The sequence below is a fragment of the Vidua chalybeata genome, chromosome 22 (genome assembly GCF_026979565.1).
Source record: "Vidua chalybeata isolate OUT-0048 chromosome 22, bVidCha1 merged haplotype, whole genome shotgun sequence".
NCBI classification, from domain to species: domain Eukaryota; kingdom Metazoa; phylum Chordata; class Aves; order Passeriformes; family Viduidae; genus Vidua; species Vidua chalybeata.
In genome coordinates, this window is record NC_071551.1 from 1,200,800 (window position 1) to 1,222,292 (window position 21,493).

The 21,493-nt window shown below is 46.1% G+C and overlaps 2 protein-coding genes and 1 long non-coding RNA gene across 4 annotated transcripts in view; 2 read left to right on the forward strand and 1 right to left on the reverse strand.

Annotated features, from left to right (window-relative positions):
* Positions 1–1,144: 1,144 nt before the first annotated feature.
* MICOS10 (mitochondrial contact site and cristae organizing system subunit 10) lies at positions 1,145–17,574 on the reverse strand. The gene is made up of 4 exons (XM_053963142.1): positions 17,470–17,574; positions 6,091–6,141; positions 5,425–5,534; positions 1,145–1,389 (listed from the first exon to the last, which is right to left on the reverse strand). Exons 1-4 carry the CDS (start codon positions 17,534–17,536, stop codon positions 1,381–1,383), a joined length of 237 nt encoding a protein of 78 aa, XP_053819117.1. The 5' UTR covers positions 17,537–17,574; the 3' UTR covers positions 1,145–1,380.
* On the forward strand, positions 2,287–4,248 carry LOC128799056 (uncharacterized). The gene is made up of 3 exons (XR_008434629.1): positions 2,287–2,519; positions 2,676–2,795; positions 4,045–4,248. It is a non-coding gene; the product is annotated as an uncharacterized LOC128799056 (long non-coding RNA).
* A 60-nt stretch (positions 17,575–17,634) lies between the features above and the next one.
* CAPZB (capping actin protein of muscle Z-line subunit beta) overlaps positions 17,635–21,493 on the forward strand; it is a 66,702-nt gene continuing 62,843 nt past the window's right edge. Inside the window, exon 1 of one of the 2 annotated variants that reach the window (XM_053963129.1) lies at positions 17,635–17,928. In XM_053963129.1, coding sequence (XP_053819104.1) covers positions 17,842–17,928 — 87 coding nt within the window. In that variant the 5' untranslated portion in view covers positions 17,635–17,841. The remainder of the gene's footprint in view (positions 17,929–21,493) is intronic. The other variant, XM_053963130.1, reaches the window with a different exon arrangement.

Below are 21,493 nucleotides of genomic sequence, written 5' to 3' on the forward strand. Positions count from 1 at the left end.
CTGGGCACAGCTCAACACATTCCTCCAGAGGGCAGGATCCGCAGAGCAGTGCCCAGGAGAGGTGGGGATGCAGGACTGCAGCAGCACCCACACCTCAGGCCTGGAAGATAAGGAGTTTCTCAAGCCCTCTGAACTCCAGCTTACCCCCGAGTCCATCCCCTTCCTTTCCTGGCATAGTTTAAAAAACAACTATCACACAACTTGTTTTCCTTTCTCCTATTTGCTGTGCAAAATAGGAGGAGTTGTCCTGTCACCTTTCCATCTATCAGCACTCACCATGCAGCTCAACAGGCTTTCACTAAAGGGAAGTTCTGCATCAACCTACGCCATTCCCCTTCCCTCTTGAGACATGCACTCACTCCTGGTGCTACGTGGACAACACACAAGTGTGGGACAGAGAAAAGAGATCCTCGAGAGTCATCTCCATAGCTAGAAAATGGTGCTGAGTAAAGCAGCAGTGCAGACAAACTTCTGAGCCGGGGAAGAGCAGCAGACAAAGTGCCAACCAGGCAGCTCAAGGACTGGGGTGGATGTAAAGAAGGCAGTGCTTGGAGCAGTGTCTTGCCAAGGCAATGAAGAGCTTTAAGTAGTTGTGACCCATTCCGACCCATTCCCAGACGCTGAAACCTCTCTGTTCTCCCACAGAAGAGGGGTGTAAAAACAATCAGCCTAAAGGGTAAGCTGAGAGCCAGATGGCACGAGGATGTGTTTAACTCACCCACTATCCTGGGAAGTTTCAAACTGGGGGTCACTCCATGACCCAAAGCTACAAGAGACAGCAGGACCTTGCTGCATCCGTCACACAGTTTGGATTTACCCGTTTGGATTCTGCCTCTTCTGAGAGGACAAAATTCCAATTTTAAAGGGCAACTGTACAAACAGGACATAGGAGTATTTATATTCCTCTCCAAACACCGACACAAACAGCAGGGGTCTAATGGGTGATTTATGAGGTGGGAATGCTTCTTTGAACTGGATGGTGGATGGGGGTTGCTCTCAGGAGTGGGCAGGAACAAGCGACGGCTGGCTTTGCTGAGGAGCTCTCCCAGTGGCCCAGGTGGTCCCAGCTGCTGGCTACTCCAAATGAAGCTCTCTCCTTCCATTCTCCCTCTCTCTCACTTACATACAAAGTCAACACACCAGAGAAGGCCATTTTTCTTTTATTTATTTCCCAGAAGAGCTCTTCCTTGCACTTTTCAGACACGATACAAAACAAGCAACAGAACTTTGTTTCATAGACAGAAACAGTTTGTTGGAGTATAAAGAGTTACTGGTGATCGTTACTGAAGAATGTTGGCTTATTCCAGGGGCACTTCAGTATTCCTGAGGAATAATCATTGATTTCTCCTTCCTTCCCACTGGGATAGTCTTAGCCATTAGTCACTGTTCCTGTAAAGCAAGAAGGCTTATATTATTAAAAAACCATTTGGGTTCCTTACAGGGAAGGTGCTGCAGGATGTAAAGCAAGTCATGGAGCTCTGTAGCATTTCCAGAGGGTAAGGGAACGTTTTCATCTGTTGCTAAAGCAAGAGGTTGTATATGGAAGGATTAAGCAGCTATTTTCATGCCAGAAGCATGCCATGTTTTCATGCATAACCCTCTATTCTAATAAACTGGGTACTTCAAAAAAAACCCCACATTATTGGTCAAGTTAACAATTCACAAGCTGAAGAGAAATCACACTGAAATCAAAGCCACAAAGAGCAAGAGGAAAGGCTACAGTTGCCTTCTTGTGTTCTTGCACATCCATATAAATCCACATTCCTATCAAAGTACAGGATTGTGAGGTTTGGGTGATAATACAGGCTAAATAACCTGAAAACTAGGATTTTTTCCATTTTGCAAGGAAGTCTAGGCTGTGTAGTTCACAGCCATAGCATTTTAAGCCTTGAAATAATTGTGACGTGTTGATTTTAAATTCTGCTGAAGTCACAGTGAAAACCACTTGATCAAATTTCTTTAAAAGCCTCAGAATATTCTGACTACAAATTAGAACTCTTCTACACTTTAAGTATTCTTTTGGTCTAGATGAATGGCTCCTGCACTGGTGTTGGGCTTTCATGATGGAATTTCTAACCCAAAGGATGGGCAGTGTGATGACCCAAGTTACAGCCACAGCAGCTGCAAAGTCACTATGACATCTCCTGATTATTCAGTATCTTGAAGGTCCTCTGTCCTCTCTCATTCTGAGTCAGGACTCAGAATTAAGAACTTGAAGAATCAACAATCCCAACTGGGTAAAGGCTGGAGTAACCTGGTCTGACCTCACAGCTAACCCCCATGACCTCCCTGAAGTCCTTTCCAACTTGAGTTCTCCTGTGATCCTGTGAACTTGACAGGCTCAGAAAACTAGAAATATTTTTTTTTCCAAGTTAATCCGTGTTACATTTCCCTCTAATAAAGCAGATTTTCTCGCAGATTCTATCATTTTGACAAGTTAGCATTTGAACAGAACTCAGTTTTGTAAAGGAAATCCTACAAAGTTTAGTTATAACAAATTTTTCTAGGGAAAAAAACAGGTGAGTGATAATTCAACAATATCTTCCATGTTCCTAACCAAGAGAAATGAAATTTTGTTGTAATAATCCTGGAGCCATTACCCATGACATGACATGTGGGAGGGAATTAATGACCTTAACCATTAGATGGCTTCATGCACATTTTCCCTCTCTCAGCCTCTTTGTGCCAGAGAAAGTCATGGAGACAGTGCACTGGAAACTATTTATCTTGTGCCATGCAGACATCTGAAGTGTCCTTCCAGTTATCTCATGCTTCCAAGGACCACTCTGCTCCAGGTTAGTCCTTAATCCAAATAAAATCCCTTCCTAGGGTGACCAGACACTGTTTTCTGCTGCCCAACATCCCTAGGAACAACTATCCTTGAATGAATAATTCTCTCTCAGAACATATGAGCAGTGCATTTATCACTCACATGAAGCCACAGACATGTCACTCCAGCTTTTTTTTGGAGACATAAACTGGAGGAACACCCTCAGGATGGTGTAGAGTACTAACACATTTTAATGTTAACACGTCTGACCAGAAGAGCCACGGATTTTTGATTCTGGGCAGTAGCTGGCAATGCTGATCAGCTGCATCCAAGTCAGTTCCTCTATAATGCTCTCCAAAGATTTTATTTGTTGGAGAGTCTTGTTACTATTTCCCTTTAACAGGCAGCTGGAGAGAATATTTGTAAGCAGGTATGTCTGGTAGGGCTGTAGAACACTGGCAAAAACTCATCTGCCAGTAAATCAAGGAGGACTGGGCTCAACTTGCAGCTCTACAAGCACCAGGAAAAGCCTGGAAACGCCTGCAGGCCTCCTGCACCAGGCAGAGGAGCCATACAGGAGGGATTTCTGCACTCTGTGTCCTGCACAAGAAGCTCCAGGCAGAGTATTTTACCTCGGCACTTTCTGAAGTGCTGAAGTAACTGTAAATATGTCCTGGTGGATGCCCCTGCACCAGTGTCACTGAAACCATTTAACCAGGCCATGGCTCTGGGGATCCAAAACACACACACAAATATTCCTTTTGTTTCCGGGTGCCACAGTGATAAATTACCATGAGAACAGCCCCAACTCTGACACATAAAGAAATTAAGAAAATACTAATGGAGTCAGTTTGTGGACTGTGCACTGCAGCCAATTTGTGACTGCACAAATGGTTCCTGCTAATCAACCTATTCTTAAAGATTTTACTTCAGCATGGTAAAATATTTTTAAATATTTTACTTCAGTGTTGATACTGAACTCATTGAAATCATCCTCTTCAAAACTCCTTACAGGGTACATTTTTTCCAGACTAACTACTACATTACTACACAGACAAACAAGCCACAAAACTTAAAAGTGATCAGTGTTTTCATATTGAAAAAAAAAGCCCAAACCCAACAGAAGATCAAAGACCCGCTTCCACAGGCAGATCTACCTGATGTGCCTGACGTGACTTTTAGTTTCTTCACAGCTCATCCTTTAAAGTCTGAAGAACCTTAATATTAGTTTCGTTTTTCTGCTTTTCTGACACGTATTTTTATTGTGTTTTCAGGTTGTGGGAAAAGCTACCTGCAGGATCTGTTAAACTAATTCCATGTATTCAGTCTAGTAAATTTACTCTTAAACACACCAGATATTAAAGAACAGGGGAACATTCCAGCTTTGGCAAGACAAGGTTCTTCCTACTAGCACTCCTTTGGGAAAGGCAGAGGAATATCCATGTAAATGGATAATCTGACTTGTAATAAAGCAGCTACCAACCAATGGCAGGTAGCATTGTGTGTTGCTTTTGCACAGCCTGTTTTATGGTAGTGGGGGTGGGGGGCAAAAAAGTGGCTTCTGTGAGAAGCTGCTGGAAGCTTCCACCATGTCCAGCAGAGCCAATCCCTGATGGCTCTGAAGAGGGACATGCTGCTGGCCAAGGCTGGGCCAATTAGAGATGATGGGAATGCCTCTGTGATAACTTCTTAAAATCGAAACAAAGGTGCACAGCTCTTCTAGCCAGAGGAGGAGGAGGAGGAAATGAGAACATGTGAAGGAAACAACATGGAAACACCAAGTCAGTGGAGAAGGAGGGGGAGGAGGTGCTCCAGGTGCCGGAGTCGAGATTCCTCTGCAGGCTGTGGTGAGACCAAGCTGGAGCAGCTGTGCCCCTGCAGCCCATGGGGATCCCTGGGGGATGCAGAGATCCACCCCCAGCCCATGGGGATCCCCAGGGGATGCAGAGATCCACCCCCAGCCCATGGGGATCCCCAGGGGATGCAGAGATCCACCCCCAGCCCGTGGCAGAGGTGCCCACACTGGAGTGGATGGATGCCTGGAGGAGGCTGTGTTCCAATGGAAGACCCCATGGGGAGAGAGCCCTGCTTCCAGGCTGGAGCAGCCTGACCTTGGAGGACTGCACCCCAGGGAAGAGTGACCCACGCTGCAGCAGTTTTGGGAGGACTATTTGCCCATGGGGGGAATTCATGTTGCAGCAGTTTTGGGAGGACTGCTGCTCGTAAGATTGGACTCACACTGGAGAAGTTCATGGAGAACTGTCTCCCATGGGAGGGACCCCAAGGTCTCACAGGGGAAGGACTCCTCTCCTGGAGCAAAGGAAGAAAACCTCGGCTGATGAACTGACCAAGATCCCCACCCTCCTGTCCCCCTGCGCTGTCGGTGGGAAGGAGGGACGGGCTGGGGGGGAAAAAGTGTTTCAAGGCCTTCTTTTACTTCTCATTATCCTCCTCTGATTTTGTTAGTAATAAATTCAGTTTGCAGCTTTAAGTTGAATTTGTTTTGCCCTTGAAGCGTTTTTCTCCCGGTCCTTACCTCAATTCATGAACCCTTTTCTCTCTCCTCTACCCAGCTGTAACAGGGGAGGGTAATCCAGGCTTTCCTGGGTACCTGGCTTTGGGCCAGTGTCCAACCAGGACACGCTGATACTTACTTTTACAAATTTACCATGGAGAAGATATGGAGATTGGAAGTCGTGTTGACAATTGGAATAAGCCATTCCTAACCCCATCCCTGACCCAAATGCAATAGGCCATGTCTTTCCTGTGGAAGAGGCAAGCACAGAGGAAAAAGTCAAGAAAGCTGTTTGTTATATAGTCTATAAGCACCAAGAAAGAACAAATTACTAGAAGATGCATTCTGAAAAAAGTTCTAAAATCCTCCAAACCAGCCCACTACAGAAGAGGAACAGTAACACGTGTTTAGAATTTAACAGAGAGCAATGTCTGAATTCAAGGTATTACTGAAAATTATTCTGTTTTAAGGCACAGCTGAAGAACCAAGACCAGTTTGAAAGCCCTGGCGAGGCTGGCACAAACTGATGTCTAGACACACAGCTCCAGTGATTTGGCTCAGGCTCTCCTGCCGCTCTAGGATTTGAGCTGAGCACAGGAGGAGCTCAGGGAGGTGCCATGGATAACACCTTTGTTACACAACAGCTGAAAGTTTTGGGAACTCCATTTCAGTGGAAGAGACAGGCCAAACAATGGAAGAATTGGTCTAACAAGCTGATTAACTTTTACATGCCTCAAAGACTTCTAGCTATACCCACAAGAGATGTAAAGTGAGAAGCCAGGCGGCCAAGATTAATGCAGTGCACTTACTTTGAAGAAGATGACTGAGAAAACAATTCCTAATCCAAATCCAGCACCTGTAAGAAGAAATGCAGCGGGTGAGGACAAAGATAAAGTAAAGTAATGGAAAATTATTTAGTTCTTTACAGTAATTTCTTTATTCCAACTCAGGAATATCAGAGTATGAACATCAGACTATGACTACCCAGCTACCATGTTATTTCAGCACACCAAACCAGAGAGTTCTTACATAACAAACCTGAAAAAAACAATTCTTGTTTTCTTAAGTAACTGTAAGCAGCTAATTCACATTATAATCCCAACGTATGTAATAAGTACATTATCAGAAATATCTGGGGAAAAAAAAGACTCTCATCCTAGGGAAAGTTCCTGAATTTCTGTCACATCTATAATGTAGAATTAAAATTTATTTGGCTCATTGTCAGCAAATGAGAAATACTTAAATGAAAACTTATTGTGTCCTTGAGCTTCAGATTCTGCAGATGAAGATCTCATTGTATTTCGTTTATCTCACTACTTTAAGTGCTTCAATGTGTGTCCCGAGGGCAGCAGAACTTTGAAGCTTTCTGTTACCCTATACCTTACAAAGAAAGCTCCAGGCTGCTTATCTTTCATATCCACAACATTCATTATGGAGCATATTTAAACACATTAGGAATGAATGACTTTTCACATCCTTATACTATACATAGAAATAACTGCAGCCGTTGAAATGAAATTATTCAGCGCCACTAAAAAAACTCAGCATATTTAAAAATAAATTTTTGCTTTCCTTGGAAGGTGAGCTCATGATTTTGTATGTCAGGCAAGTCTGCAAAACTCCTCTCAGGACCCAATAAATATCACAGTGAAAACTTGCAGCTGTGTGGGCAAATTCCACCTTTAATTATGTCCACTGAAGAGAAGAATTTTATATAAGGCATGGAAGTACAAAAGTTTGAAAAAAGAAGAAAAATCAGTCATGTACATCCTCATTAAAAAACAAACCAACAGCTTCAGATTTATTTTGCAGCAAACACATCCTATTATAGGTTTCAACTCTCTCCTTTCAATACAAGAAATTAAATATTATGAGTTTGTTAATTAAAATACATGCTTTTTTTATATTCCTAAAAGCACATGATCCTGTTGAATGCATTAGTAAGTGGGTTGAGTACAGAAGAATGCCAAGGAATCCTGTACTCTCGTGGCATATACAATGCTGTTTCTTTTTTTTTTAAGTTTCCTTGTGCTCTTCAAATTTTTTTCCTTGTAAAAAGTACATTGATAGTTTCTACTGAAGAACAGATTACTCAAAGAATACTTGACATCCTCAGTACATTAGGATGCACCACCTCGTACATTAACTAAGCATCCCGTGTGTTTTGTTGACAATAAGCCCCTGAATATTAGGACAGAGGTAAGCAAATGTGATCTGAGCAAAGCGCCTCATGTTCACTCTCTGTTAGGACTTTACTCTCTGTATTTGCTGAGAGCTGGAAAAGGGTTTGAAAACCATTTTCATTTTACTACAGATTTTCAGTTGTGCCAGAGGTAACTACTTTACCAGGCCATCACAACTTCGGAGTAGGCTTACAAAACATGCAGGAAGAGCTTTGACCGCCCGCCAAGCAATCCTGACATAACTCCCCCAGACATTTCAGAGCTCGGGCGCTGCACTGAAGGTCAGGTTTTCACCCTAATCATTTGCACAGCTAAGGGAAAGTCTGGGATCCTCAGGTGTCTGCTCAGAGCCTCAGGGTTTTTGTGCCTTTCAGACAGTAAGAGACACTCCTTGGAGCAGCTCATTCAGACCCGTGCGCTGAGCAATGTTCGCCCAGAGCCTGGAAGAGACATCAGGCCTTCCTCAGAGCCACAGCTCACCCCTCTAAGCCCCCAGCCCCCTCCCAGCAGAGCCTTCCTGCCCTACCTTTGCTGCAGTCCAGCTGGTGCTGGCTCTCCTGCAGTGTTTATGCCATCAAGGATAATTACAATCTTCCAGAATCCATCTGTTTGGCGCCCTGGCCTGGATCCTCTGCCAGCCCGTTCCCACAACCCATACTGAGCTGATGGGTTTGGGCTGATGAGGACTTGGTGGGGGAATTCTCTCTGCTCAGACAGCACCAGGACTATTTGAAGTGCCCAGCCCAGCAGCCCTGCCATGAGGGAGCAATCCTGGTCCTACGCTTCCTGTCCCTGGGAAGATCCCTCTGCCAATCCAAACAGCTTAGCTAATCAATGAGAAATTATTTACAGGATGACAAATCCTGCATCATCTCAATGCATAGCCTGGGCAGTTTCTAATGTCACCACATTTTCCATGTTACCAGTCAAACCCACATTCTTCTCACCAGCCTGGTGGTGAACTGCTTTCTGTCTTGTCTTAACACAACCCTGCACTAAGGAAGCAGCTATAATTAATATAGTTTCTTTCAATTTACTTCCAGAAATTATCATTCTCTCGTACTCTCTTCACCTCCTTCAGATGTTCTCTCACATTACAGCCCCTCTGTAAGGGCTGCATTCACATGCCATCAATGCTGCTTCCTGTTGGCCATGGGGGAAGCTACAGGATACACTTAAAAGGTGAAAAATTTATTATTTATGTCAACTGCAATTCAGACTAAGCCTAAAACACAAACTAGGCCTTCCCCCACACTAACACCACTGTTAAACAGATGTGGTCCAGCATGACTGACTTAGGAAAAAGTACTCTGTCTTAGGAAAGCTTTTTCTGAAGCAGCTCATTTGAAAGGATTGTTGTTCTTCATGCAAATGCATTTTTGTGCAATTTTAGAGGCTACCACTGCACTTTATTCCAGCTGTAAGGAGTCCACATTGACAGTGAGTATCAGAAAATGATGGGAAGATAGCTAAGACCTTGCTTTAAGTAATGAAAATGCTACAGAGAAGTGAAGGAGGCGATCTGACAGCTAATGGGTTCTGGCCTTCTGTGCAAGAAGGCAACCTGAGAAACAAAGCCGAAAAAGTACCTTAGCTTTCCTAATTTCACAGGCAGCTTGGGTCACTCCTTTCCTGACTGAGGTACAGACCCAGCCTGAACCCAAAACCATTGTGATCACAACACTCTGTCCACTAGGAACACCAGCTCTGCCCCTCATACGAGCCACTGCATGTACAACATTTGCTCTTTTCTACTCGGTTTGAACAGTTAGAAGTTGGTTTTCACTTAAAACCAGAACCTTCAGCTACATTTAATTCTTTAGCCCGCCTGGTTAAGAATCTCTTTCTGCGGGAAGTTTGTCACTCATCTTCATTCCACTAGAAAGTATTTGTGGTTATGTGGTCATTTCCTGTGTCTCCAAGACCAAGGGGGAGCAAAACCATCTTGCCTCGGGAGCAAAGTAATGCATTTCACTTTAATTCTATATAAAGTTACACCAGAGATAAACAATGGCAGAGCTGATGATGAGTTTTACAGGTTTAAGTTCTCACATGCTCCATTTCCTCTTAAAGAGGCAACATGTCGCTTCAAAGAGCCTCCCACCTGACCAGGGGACGCTCCAGCTGTTCCTCCTAAAGATCAGCACCTCTAGGCCAGGCTTTAACTTCATAACAATAAAACATTAAAGGTTTATCTTACAATAAAAACAAACGAACATGGAAAAGCAAAGGGCTTGATCCACGCCAGGCACATTTTCCCTCCCTTTCTTGCCTGACAGACTCTTTGGAGGAGAAGGCCACAGGAAAGAGTACGACCCATTTTTCACCTTCTCTGACAGTTTAAAATGTTTAACTAGAAAAACAGCCTCTTCCACCCCACATTCATCACTTCAGCCTAAACTCATTTACAGTGTCAACAGGGGACAGGACACTTGTGTGGACAACTCAGCCCTGCTCCCCACCATGCTCAGCCACATGGAATTGGCATTAGGCAGCAAGCCCAGGCACTAAAACTTCTTCTTTCTCCATTTTTTGCCTCTTACACCTTCCAAGAAAAACGTCCCGGTACCTCCAATCAATCTAACACGCAGGAGAGCGCACGCTGTATACCCAACAGGACATCATAAAAGTGTCTCAGAGAGAAACACAAATCTTCAGGATGGGCTCCTACCCTGTAAGAACATCTGGGAAAAGCCTTTTCTATAAATTTAATCAGCAGTCACTCCAACAGTGATACTACACGGTTCTTTCCTAGGCTACCCAAGTAGCTACAGGCTGAGGCAGCTACTAACACAGCCACACCTAGATGTACTTTGCTTCAATAGCTTGAAACTTAAAATAGAAGGATTAAAATATGCTCACTGACATCTGGCAGATGTGTTGCTGTTACTATAGAAGCTGGAAGGTTTTCAATTACTTAATCCAAAATGAAAACTATTCTTTTCCTTTGCCATTCCACACACGTTAATACAAAACTGAAAGCTTCAGCCTCCAATCCCACTCTGACAAGATACATAAAGAATTGCTTTGTAAAAACATGGAGGGAAGTTGCCTTCATACACCAGGGCCTTCACAGGGCAGCACTTAGCACCAGTTAGAAATCCGAGACCATGAAATCACTTATTTACGGAGAGAATTAATTTTAAGCAGACTCTTTGCAAGGTCTTAGTGGCAGGAGTCAGATTTTCTTCAAACAACAACTTTGAAGCTTTCATTCCCATCTCCCCTGTGGTGTGGATTGTTTGCAGAGCAGACAGAAAAATGAGCATGGACACTAGAAGAAAACACAGTGAAACTATATACCAAGTACTCAAGAAAGAAACAGAAAAAAGAGAGTTTTGTTTTATACTAGCATCTGACTGTAGTAACAGAGAAAAACTGGAATAACAAACTATTAATATCCAAATATCACTATAATCAAAAATCCCAACATGCTTTCAGGGGTTGCTTTCACCCTTAAGCACTCAGGGTCAGGTAGAGTGCTGCTCAAAGGCAAAGCCTGGGTAAACATCAGCACTGCTGCAGAGGCACAGGCAGCAGCACCAAGGGCCCGGGGTGGCCCAAGGAACCACAGTGACACTGGGCCAGAAACTCCAGCCTCACACCACACACTGGTGAGTGAACTGTGAGACAGACCTGAGGGCACAAACGGCTTCTCCCTCCTTTAAAAGGGGAAGGGGACAGGAGTGGAAGCTGCTCTATGATGACGTAGTGCAAATTCCCTGTGAAGGTGGGGAGGCCCTGGCACAGATTTCCCAGAGAAGCTGTGACTGCCCCAACCCTGGAAGTGTCCAGGGCCAGGTTGGACTGGGTGAGCTTTAGATGGCCCCCATCCCAAACCATTCTGGGATTCTGTGATCAATGATGCACCAAGCTTTTAGACAAATTAGGGCTGTGCTAGAAGCTCCTAGATAAGAAATCAGCTATATTCTTATAACACGGAAAATACCCCTCTGACAGGAAACTCGACCTTGTCTTACTGCAATTACATGTTCGGCTAATAAAAACAGTAACATTGCTGAAAAGAAAGATTTAGCAGGAGCAAATACCACACTCAGGGCTTTTGCAGTCCAGCTGTGAGGGTTGGCAATGCTGCTGCTTCACACCCACCAACACAGGCTGGCCAGTACTGACGTCTGTTGGCCCAGCTCAGAAACAGAGGCAACTGAGAGCAAGAAGAGTTTCAGGGGCATCTCACTGGCAGGAATGAAGAGAAAAGGAGCCTGATCCTTCTCAAACCTCTCACTATTCATTTATTATCACCAAGGAAGTGCCAGCAGCCCTGAAAGGATTTTCTCAGAAAACTGTTTCTGATATAAAAAAACAACAGTCTTGTTCCCACTACTGCTGGAACTTCACAAGGACCAAACTTCAGGATATCACTTGGCTACAGTCCCTTTCCCCTGGGCACTGCCACTGCATGCCACCTCCAAAAAAGGCAGAGCTGGCATCTTATCAATGCACTAATGCAGAGGTTCAGGAAGTCGGGGCATTTTGGGCTCATTTCCCATGGAGCAGAGCTTAGGAGGTCTGGGGTTTGCACAGGCTGCAGATGGATTGTCACAGCTCTTCTCTCAGGTTCTCTTGCTCCAAGGGCCACCAAGAGCAGGCTGGCACAGCTGGTGAGGCACACCCCAGCACACACAGCTCCCTGACTCATCCAGAGTGCCAACCAAGGGAAGAGCAGGGCACAATGCTCTTAGGGGGAGACCTGGATCCCTAAAGAGTTTCTTCTTTCTTCCAACAGAAGAGAATACCCACTTAATTTGTAAATGGACATTGTATTCAGAGCTCTGCTAACATCATAACTAAAAATTGCTGTTAGCTTTTGGACCAAAAGCCTATTCTCAGAACAGCATTTGCCCACCTCTTCCAAGGAAAACATTTTTTGTTGTCTGTACTGCCTCCCTGCACAGCCTGAGCCATGAGCAGTTCATATTTACACTGCTTGGTCTGCTGCAAGACAAAACTAGTAGAGCTGGATCTTCTGCACAACCAGGAAAAATAACTTGGGGTTCCAACAAAGCTCACACAACAATGCAGCTGTGCGCTCACATAATATCCATGTTCTCCAGCACTAAAAACAAAACCCCAAAGGAGTTTGGAACAAGCCTTCCTGCCTGGTAGCTAAGACTGGATGGCCATGATACAACTGCCAAGCAAAAAAACACTTCAAAACAGGAATTTCAGGATTTTTGTATATTTAGACTAAGTCTAATCCAGTTTTCAGAAAGTGTAGTCAAGTTTTATCATTATACAGACTGACTTTATCCTATTCATAACCATGTGAAGGATTATTTAAAAGTACTGACATTGCAATCCATACAATAATTCTTTCTGAAATATCCAATCTGTGGAATGACACAAACAATACAATTTCATCCTTGCCATTAACAGAACAGTTAATTCAAGCAGGCCAGATGATGAAAGGCAGCAGAAATCATGTTAACAGTTGCAGAATTCAAAGTGCCCTTTTGTCTTTAAAAAAATCCCTATTAAATGGAAATTAGAAGCATTTTATTTTCAGATGTCAAAACAGAGGATTAGAGGAAAATGAAATCACTACACTGGGCTATTTACAAGCTTCCAGGCTGAATTTTGGTCTATCACAGACATACATCAAAACATTTCTCTCCTGAAAAAAAAAAAAAAAAAGAAACTTCAACACAGCAACTTCACACACATTGGTCAAGAAGCAAACAGCTTCCCTAGGATTACCTTCCAGTATCAGGAAAATTACTGCGTTCAACCCATTTAAAACAACAACAGCTTAAAACAAACCAAGGCGTGTGGGCACATAAAACTCCCTCTCTTCCACACTGCTCTTTATTGCCTCTCTGTCCCTGGAAACAGCACATAATAATAATTTGTCCAAAATTACAGCCTTTCAACAAAAAAAAACACCTCTGTCAATCTCTTGTGAGTAATTGCCTTTCCAAATAAACAGCCATGAACTATCAATCAGTTAAACAAACAAACCAACCCTTTGAACAGGCTTTGGAGGCTGCAGGATGGAGGAAGACCACAGCAGTGTTTACTTCATCAGCCCTCCTCTGCAGAGCTCTACTGCTGAAAAGGAAGAAATGGCAGTGAAGGCAGGAGAGCACACAGGAATTGAGGAAGGCTTGCAAGCTGGGAAGGAAAAGAAAGCCAGTTCAAGTCTCTGTTCCCACACTCCAAACAAACAGGTTTTCTGTAAGAAAGTAACAAGTAACTTTTCTGCTTGAAAATCAGCATCAGAATGAAAAACAGGAACAGAAAGTTAAATTATTTAAATGTCTGCCTGGGTTTGAGCCAGCAGGGCCTGGATTGTTTGTCAGAAACCCCCGGTCAGCTAAGAAAGCACAAGCTAGCCCTCTGCACACAAACACTGTGCTCTCAACTACATCTGGAATGGAAGAGGAACAAAACCACCTGGATACAGCCTCATCATTAGCAAAACAAATAAATATCATCCTAATAAAAATGAGGTGACCACAAGCTCCATTTAACAATGGCTCAATGTTCTGAGCAGGCATAAAAAGGTTTACCTACTCTTTGAAATTAAATCCTGTCCTAACGACATCCTCTGTTTGGAACTAACAGGAAAAAGTTAATACTAAATTACAAGATCCACACAGGTAGTGACCAAAAACTCAAAAACATAATACAGCATTTCAAAAGATGCAACACAAGATAAATATTTATTTTGGAAGTTTTAGTGGCAGGAGATCAAGTTTTCTCAGGAGCCTGGTCTCCAACTAAAACAGTATTGCACAAGTCCAAACAGAGCTAAGGACAAACCCCAACTTACACAGGGAATCCTGATGGGCTAAGGACAGGCAGCACAGTCCCAGCTGGAGTTTAAACCACATTTTTGCTAATAAAGCCAGCCTGAGAGCTCTACCTCCTCTTCTCTCCCTCTTCTGTTTCCCATGTCCCACCAGCCCTCACACTAATCCACAGGAGTTATCTGTCCACAGCTCTCACAGACACTGGGAAATGTTGGCTCCAGAAATTCAGCGCTTTCCTTTATTTAGAGAGTCTGGAATGGGAAAACACTGGGCTAATCACAATGTTTGTTTTTCCCCAGCCATTGGCTGGGAAGATCTCCCTGGCTGTAGGGAGGGAAGGATGTAAAGGAGCGTTTGGGAAGGAAATTGCGGCCACCAAAGGGAAAAGTTGGACAAAAAAAGACGTTTACCAAATCCTGTATCCCGTGTGACAACTAAATCCTCAAGTAAAAAAAATTATTTTCTTTCCTTCTTTCTTTCCAGTACAACAACCACCCTTGATAATTTATATTGGAAACTCCAGCAAACTTTGCAGTAATATTACAAAACCAATCAGCACAACCACTCACAGTTTTAATGTCCCTGCAGAGAAAACAATCATTCCCACTGGGATACCATGGAAAAATGTGTGTTGTCAGCACACAATTCATGCAGGAGGTTGCCAACACAAATGCTTCAGCTACTGATCAACTGTAAAAGCACACAAACCAGAAAAGTGCCTTCACATGAAGAGAAACACGTGTCTGAGCCCACCCCACTGGGTTTGGTGTGAAGATAAAGAGATGCAGCACAGGTGACCTTTTTGGGCAGTCTGATGAAAAACATGAACTTGACTGAGATCTCTCCTCAGCATCCTCGTGAAGCCAACACTGGGAACCCTTAGACTAGAGCACCAGTGCACAGGGCACAGCAGGTTCTCGCTCTCCTGTGCCACTGCAGGATGGAAGAAAACACCGAATGGAAACCAAAAGCCCACTGCAGAGCCAGGAGGGCAGTGACAGGCACCAAGCTCAGTGGTGCACACACCTGAAGGACAGGGCTGTCCAGAAGGACCTGGGCAAGCTCCAGGAGTGGCCCATGGGAATCCCGTGAGGTTTAACAAGAGCAGGTGCTGCATGTGGGTCAGGACAACCCCCAGGATCAATCCAGGCTGAGGGATGAAGAGATCAGGAGCAGCCCTAGAGAGAAGGACCTGGGGGTGCTGTGGGTGAGAGCTGGACATGAGCCAGGCAGAAATTGCCCATGTCCCAGGCTGATCCCCCAGCATGGGCAGGAGGAAAGGGGCGACTCTGCCCCTCTGCCCCACTCAGGTGAGACCCCACCTGCAGAGCTGCCCCAGCCCTGGAAGGACCTGGAGCTGCTGGAGAGAATCCAGAGGAGGCACCAGGAAGATCAGAGGGATGGAACAGGTCTGCTGGGAGGAAAGAGAGAGAATTGGGATTGTTCAGCCTGAAAAAAAGGAGGTTTTGGGGTGACCTCATTGCAGCCTTCCAGTACCTGAAGGGAGCTGACAGGAAAGAGAGAAAGAAACTGTTTGCAAGGGCCTGGAGAGACAGGACAAGGGGAAATGGCTTCCCAATGACAGAGGCATTGGGATAATGGATAATGTGAAAAAATTCTTCCCTGTGAGGGTGGGCAAGCCCTGACACAGATTGCCCAGAGCAGCTGTGGTTGCCCCTGGATCCCTGGAAGTGTCCAAGGCCAGGCTGGACAGGGCTGGGAGCAGCCTGGGATAGTGGAAGGTGTCCCTGCCCGTGGGATGGGGTGGGACAAGATGAGTTGTGAGGTCCCTTCCAGCACAAACCAGCCTGGGATTCTATGAAATCAACCCTACATCCACTTCCTTCAGCCTCCAGGGCAGAGGATGTACAGGAGTCTGACATGTACAGCTGCAGTGTGGAACAAGTTCTTGTTTATAATTTGGCATACTTAATATTTTATGATAAAGCAACCAATGCTATGGAAACATAAACATGTCCAAATATGTTTGTCAGACAAACCTGAATAGAATTTCATAAGGAAAAACACTGCTCTGGAGCACTTGACACTTTTCAAAGGTCTGTTATAAACAATGGAAGTTTCAGTTTACTTAAAATTATTAAACATCTTTTCTAATGGAAAAGTATTAGGCAACTAAAACCCCCGAGTTCCTCATCAGCTTTCAAGCACAAGGCCACTGCAGCTACAAGAAATAAACATTCACATTTCCCAGACATTATTTACGTTTCTAAAAGAGACATCTGCACCAACATGGAACGAATATCTTCTGTGTCAGACACTGCATTTCTTGCTTTACACATTGCATTTGAAAATCTGGGTTTGTAAACACATTTTGTGAAGCCACATGCTCTGCCCGGTGTCACTTTGCAGCCAGTCACAGGGTGAGCACGGTGCTGCCACCACAGCCACCACCACCCCTAAAACTCACAGCACTCAGTGAAACCTCGTCAATGGTTTGCTGCAGAAAACTGAGGCTTGTGCATAACTCTCACTTTAAGGAAATAAATACGGAAGAAAACCCAACAGAACTGTTCCCCTGCGTGACGAAAAGGCAGAACTCCAGGGCTGGGACACGGACGGCGCCTCTCAATGTCACACTCCACACGCTGTACTAAGCGACACGTGCCAAAGCCCTCAGCGTGTCACGCTGCCTATTGCTCTTAATAATCGCAGCCCCTCGCACACGGAGCGGGGTGAGCAGCTCTGCCAGACTGACTCCAAAGCCCCGCCGCAGCAAAGCCGAAGGCGGCCGAGGTCGCGGCACGCCAGGAGCCGGTCGTGCCTGTCCGCCGGTCATTCATTCCGGCTGGGAGGCCGCCCAGATTTCCTACGGAGGCCAGATTTCCCACGGAAACCTCTTACCTTCACCACAGGGAGTAGCCAGAGGTCAAACACGCCCGGATCGCGGTAAGCCGGGGCCGGGCCGGGGCGCAGAACCGGGAGCGGGCCCGGCAGGGGTCCGAGCCCGCGGCCAAGGTCACCTTGCCAGGCCCGGGGCCGCCGGCTCTACCCGACGCCGGGGGCAGCGATGAGGGCGGATCCTCCGGACACCCTGAGCCCCTCCCGGGCTCACAACCGCTCTAAGGCGAACCTGGGGCGGCGGGGGACAGTGGGCCCCGAGCCGCGGGGACACGCCGGCGGCCGCTCTCCCAGGCTCGGGGAGCCCGGGGGGACCACCACCGCTCTTCTCCGGGCCCTCCCGCTCCGCCGTGTCCGTACCGCCCTTACCCAGCTTGACGGCGGAGTCTGCCACACACCGGTCCCACTTCCTGCCCAGATCGCCCTCCGACGCCATCTTGCCCGTCCCCTCACCTCCTCCCCCGAGCAACTCTCGCGAGACCTGGTGTTCCACCTATCGCCCGCGCCGGCAGATCTCGCGAGATTTCGCTGTCGTTGCCGTGGTAACCGACGGACGGGTGTCATGGCCGCCGCGCCCGACCTTGGGCTCGGCCCAAAATCCCCTTTTTCCCCGTAGGATCCGGCCCAAACGCCATTTCCCCCAGTAAGACCGGGCTCGCCACGTCCCCAGCCCGTCCCGGACTCCATCTCTCCGCCTAGAGCTCCCGCTGTGTCCTTGTTAGTCCTCGTCTCCCTCAGGCTATGGCAGCATCCCTGCCTCCTCGCAGGCGCCCGGGTTGGGCCCGCGCCCGCCGCCCCCCTGCCCGCAGGGCTCTCGCCTCATCCATGGTAAGAGCCGGGCTGTGCTGCAGGGCCAGGTTTCTCACTGCAGCGTTGGGTACAGCACTGGATGCACATCCTACACATCCCTGTCCTACATCCTGCACAGCTCCTGCATCACCTCAGCAGGAGGAGGAACACGCCGTGAGGGCGGCAGAGCTGTGGAACAGGTGCCCAGGGAGGGTGTGGAATCTCCCTCGCTGGGCATTCCTGTGTCACCTGCTCCAGGTGTGCCTGCCTTGGCAGGGAGGTTGAAACGAATGATCTCCAGAAATCCCCTCCAACATTAATAATTCTGTGATTTTTACTCTCTGGCCTCGGCTGTTCTTCAGGGCCTGAAATGAGATACAGGTGTGTGACAGCTGGTGTCAATCCCTATGAATATCCCAAGAATTACCTCATTTTAAGAGCAATCTGGGCCCCCCACATTCTTGTTTATTTGAGAAAAGGAACCAAATAATCTCAGCAAGATCATTCAGTCACATTCAAGAAGTTATTCCGCACAGTGGGTTGATAATGAGAATAATGAGAATTGCAGGACGGTTTGGATTGGGAAGAATATTAAAGTTCACTCAGTCCCACCCCCTGCCATGGCAGGGACACCTTCCACTACCCCAGGCTGCTCCAAGCCCTGTCCAGCCTGGCCCTGGACACTTCCAGGGATCCAGGGGCAGCCACAGCTTCTTGGGGCAGCCTGTGCCAGGGCCTGCCCACCATCCCGGGGAAGGATTTCACCCTTGTTTATATATGTATATATTTGCTAATTTTGGAGGAAGAGGTTGTAGGAAGGGTTCCCGCTGCCTTGTGGGGCTTCAGCCCATCCTGCAGCCTGCTGCAGCTTTGAGGAGCCAGCAGGAACTCTGAATGTCTCCAAACCTACTAGAATGAATTTTTGGCTTGCAAATGGTGTGTAGGCTGCTTGCAAGGCATTCTCTAGAAGCCTTGTGAAAAAAACTCCAGGGTGTTTGTCAAGTGCTAATGTCCCCAGTCACACTGGGAGGCAATTTTTAGCTGTGATTATTTGTTTTGATTTGTTGAAGTTCTGGCAATTTTCTTTATCGGGGTGGAGGAGGCTCTGCTGCTTCATAAAACTGGAAGTTCTTTTGCAAGTCAATTACAGACCAAAGCCACAAACAGAAATGAAAAATTCTTGAACTTGGCAAAAATTTAATTAAGTTGTTGTTGGTACAGGTCTTTATCTTAAAAGTACCACTGGTTTTCATCTAGAGTCACGATGGAAAGGTTTTACTTTTAATTGGTTTGGTTCAATTCCTTCACATATCACAGAGCAATCACAATTAACCATTATTTTCTCTTCCATATAAAATCTAAATGGCTTTTTAAATCTTATCTTACAAGGCACGTGTTTAAACTGAGCCCCTGGAGGTTCAAGAGGTTTCCCTGGAGAAGGCAGCCCTTGTTCTGTAAGGGGATCTTCCTTTTCTCTTCCTCCCCCTGCAATTTGCTCCAATCAGTCTGCATTGCTGCATAGTTGGTATCCAAAATAGAACCACACATCAAGTTACTTATAAAAATACCAACAGTTTTTTCCCCAAATAGCTACAGAAGTGCTTTCTGAAACCACTGCCCCAGCGGTGCCAGCTCCACCCTCCTGTTTCCAAACAGCTCTGGAAAATATCATGAGGGGAAAGATAACTTGAAGCCTCCAAAGTAATTCTTTAATTTTCATCCTGAAAATTAAGTTCCAGAAGGCAGTGTTTAAAACCAACCCAGAAATGTAGTCTTCTATTGGCAAAAACAAATGCTCAGTGCAGGTCAGTGTAGTCTCACTTCACACTTACTCATTTTCAGGCTGCTGGGCTCCCTGGAAAACACTGGTTTTTGGGATGAAGGAAGCACTGGTGAGCAGCTGGATTGTGAGGCACTTCATAAAGGGTTGTGTTGCTGTGTCTCAATGGATCCTGACAGCCTCACCTCAGGTCCTGGTGCATTAAACCTTTTCCAAGGGGATGGAATAGTTCAGGGTAATTGTTTTTAATGTTCAGCTTCCTTTGGAGAAATCATTCTGCTGCTTTTAAATCCCAGAGTCACTGAGTGATCAGAGGGGGCTCTGGAAAACGTTATCCCTTAAAGATCTAGAGCACATTCTCTGTACCCCTTCCCCACCCCAGGGAAAAATTAAGGCAGGAGGGAATGCATCCAAAGACAGGCTTTTCTTTTCATTGCTATAGTTACTTGGCAGTTGGACCCTCGCAAGTGTAATATCAAGTATTTATTATTGTGGGACTCCAAGGTGATGTTTGGAACATGCGGTTTTGAAAAACCTTTTTTGCATTTTACAGCCCAGCATGTGCTGTCCCAGGATTCCTTCCCTCCCTTGTGCTCTCCTCTCCTTTCTTTCTAGTAAATAAGTGTATGAATAAATGGAGGAAATGAAGCCAGAAAGCTTCAAAATGAGCCCTGTATTTCTCTGGTGGAAGTCACCTTCTCGTTGAAGTAGGTTCAGACCTTGTATCCCCAGTTTTGTTAACAATATACCTGACTGAGCTGTGTGTGGAATTAAGTACTGCTCACTAGGAGTTAGACACTGGTTGGACTTGCAGCAGGAGGCCATCAGATAAGGCAGAGGCACAACTGGGGATCTCAGATGAATAAGTACCATTATTATTCTTCAAAACTGCTGCTTTCCTGGTGTCCAGTGGATGATCTGTGCAGAGGGCTTGTCCAGTGCTGTGTCCATTCTGGGCCCTCACCATGAGAAGGACCTGGAGGGGCTGGAGCATGTCCAGGGAAGGGAACAGAGCTGGGGATGGGGCTGGAGCACCAGGAGAGGCTGAGGGAGCTGGGGAAGGGGCTCAGCCTGGAGAAAAGGAGGCTCAGGGGGGCCTTTCTGGCTCTGCACAGCTCCTGACAGGAGGGGACAGCCAGGGGGGTCGGGCTCTGCTCCCAGGGAACAGGGACAGGAGCAGAGGGAACGGCCTCAGGCTGGGCCAGGGCAGGCTCAGGGTGGACACCAGGAGGAATTTTCCCATGGAAAGGGTGCTCAGGCCTTGGCAGGGGCTGCCCAGGGAGGTTTGGAGTGCCCATCCCTGGAGGTGTCCAAGGAAGGCCTGGACGTGGCATTCAGTGCTCTGGGCTGGGGACAGGGTGGGGACTGGTCAAGGTTGGACTCAGTGGTCTGGGAGAGCTTTTCCAACCAGAAGGGTTCTGTGGTTCCATAGCTGCACTTGGAGGTGAGGAGCTCCTCTGGAACTACACCAGCTGGAATTCAAACCCTTTTCAACAGAACAGACTTCATTTCAACTGTTACTGCTGCCTTGTCCATAGAGCAGGATGAGTTTTTGTTTCAAAACTTCCCAGCAAATTTCTTTTAAATCTTGAACCTTCCCCAGCATGAGAATATCACCTCTTATCCTATTTTTTGAAAGAATCCTAAAGCATCCTTTGTGTCATTTCCCCACTGGATACTAATACACTCTTGCTCTCCTCTTTTCCAGAGAATACACATGCAGCTTCTCCCATAGATTTAAATAACATGAATCACCTCCCACACATATATTTTTTATTTATTTTTCTGCCAAGATCTGCACAGGAAGGCAGCAGTGTAGGAGTT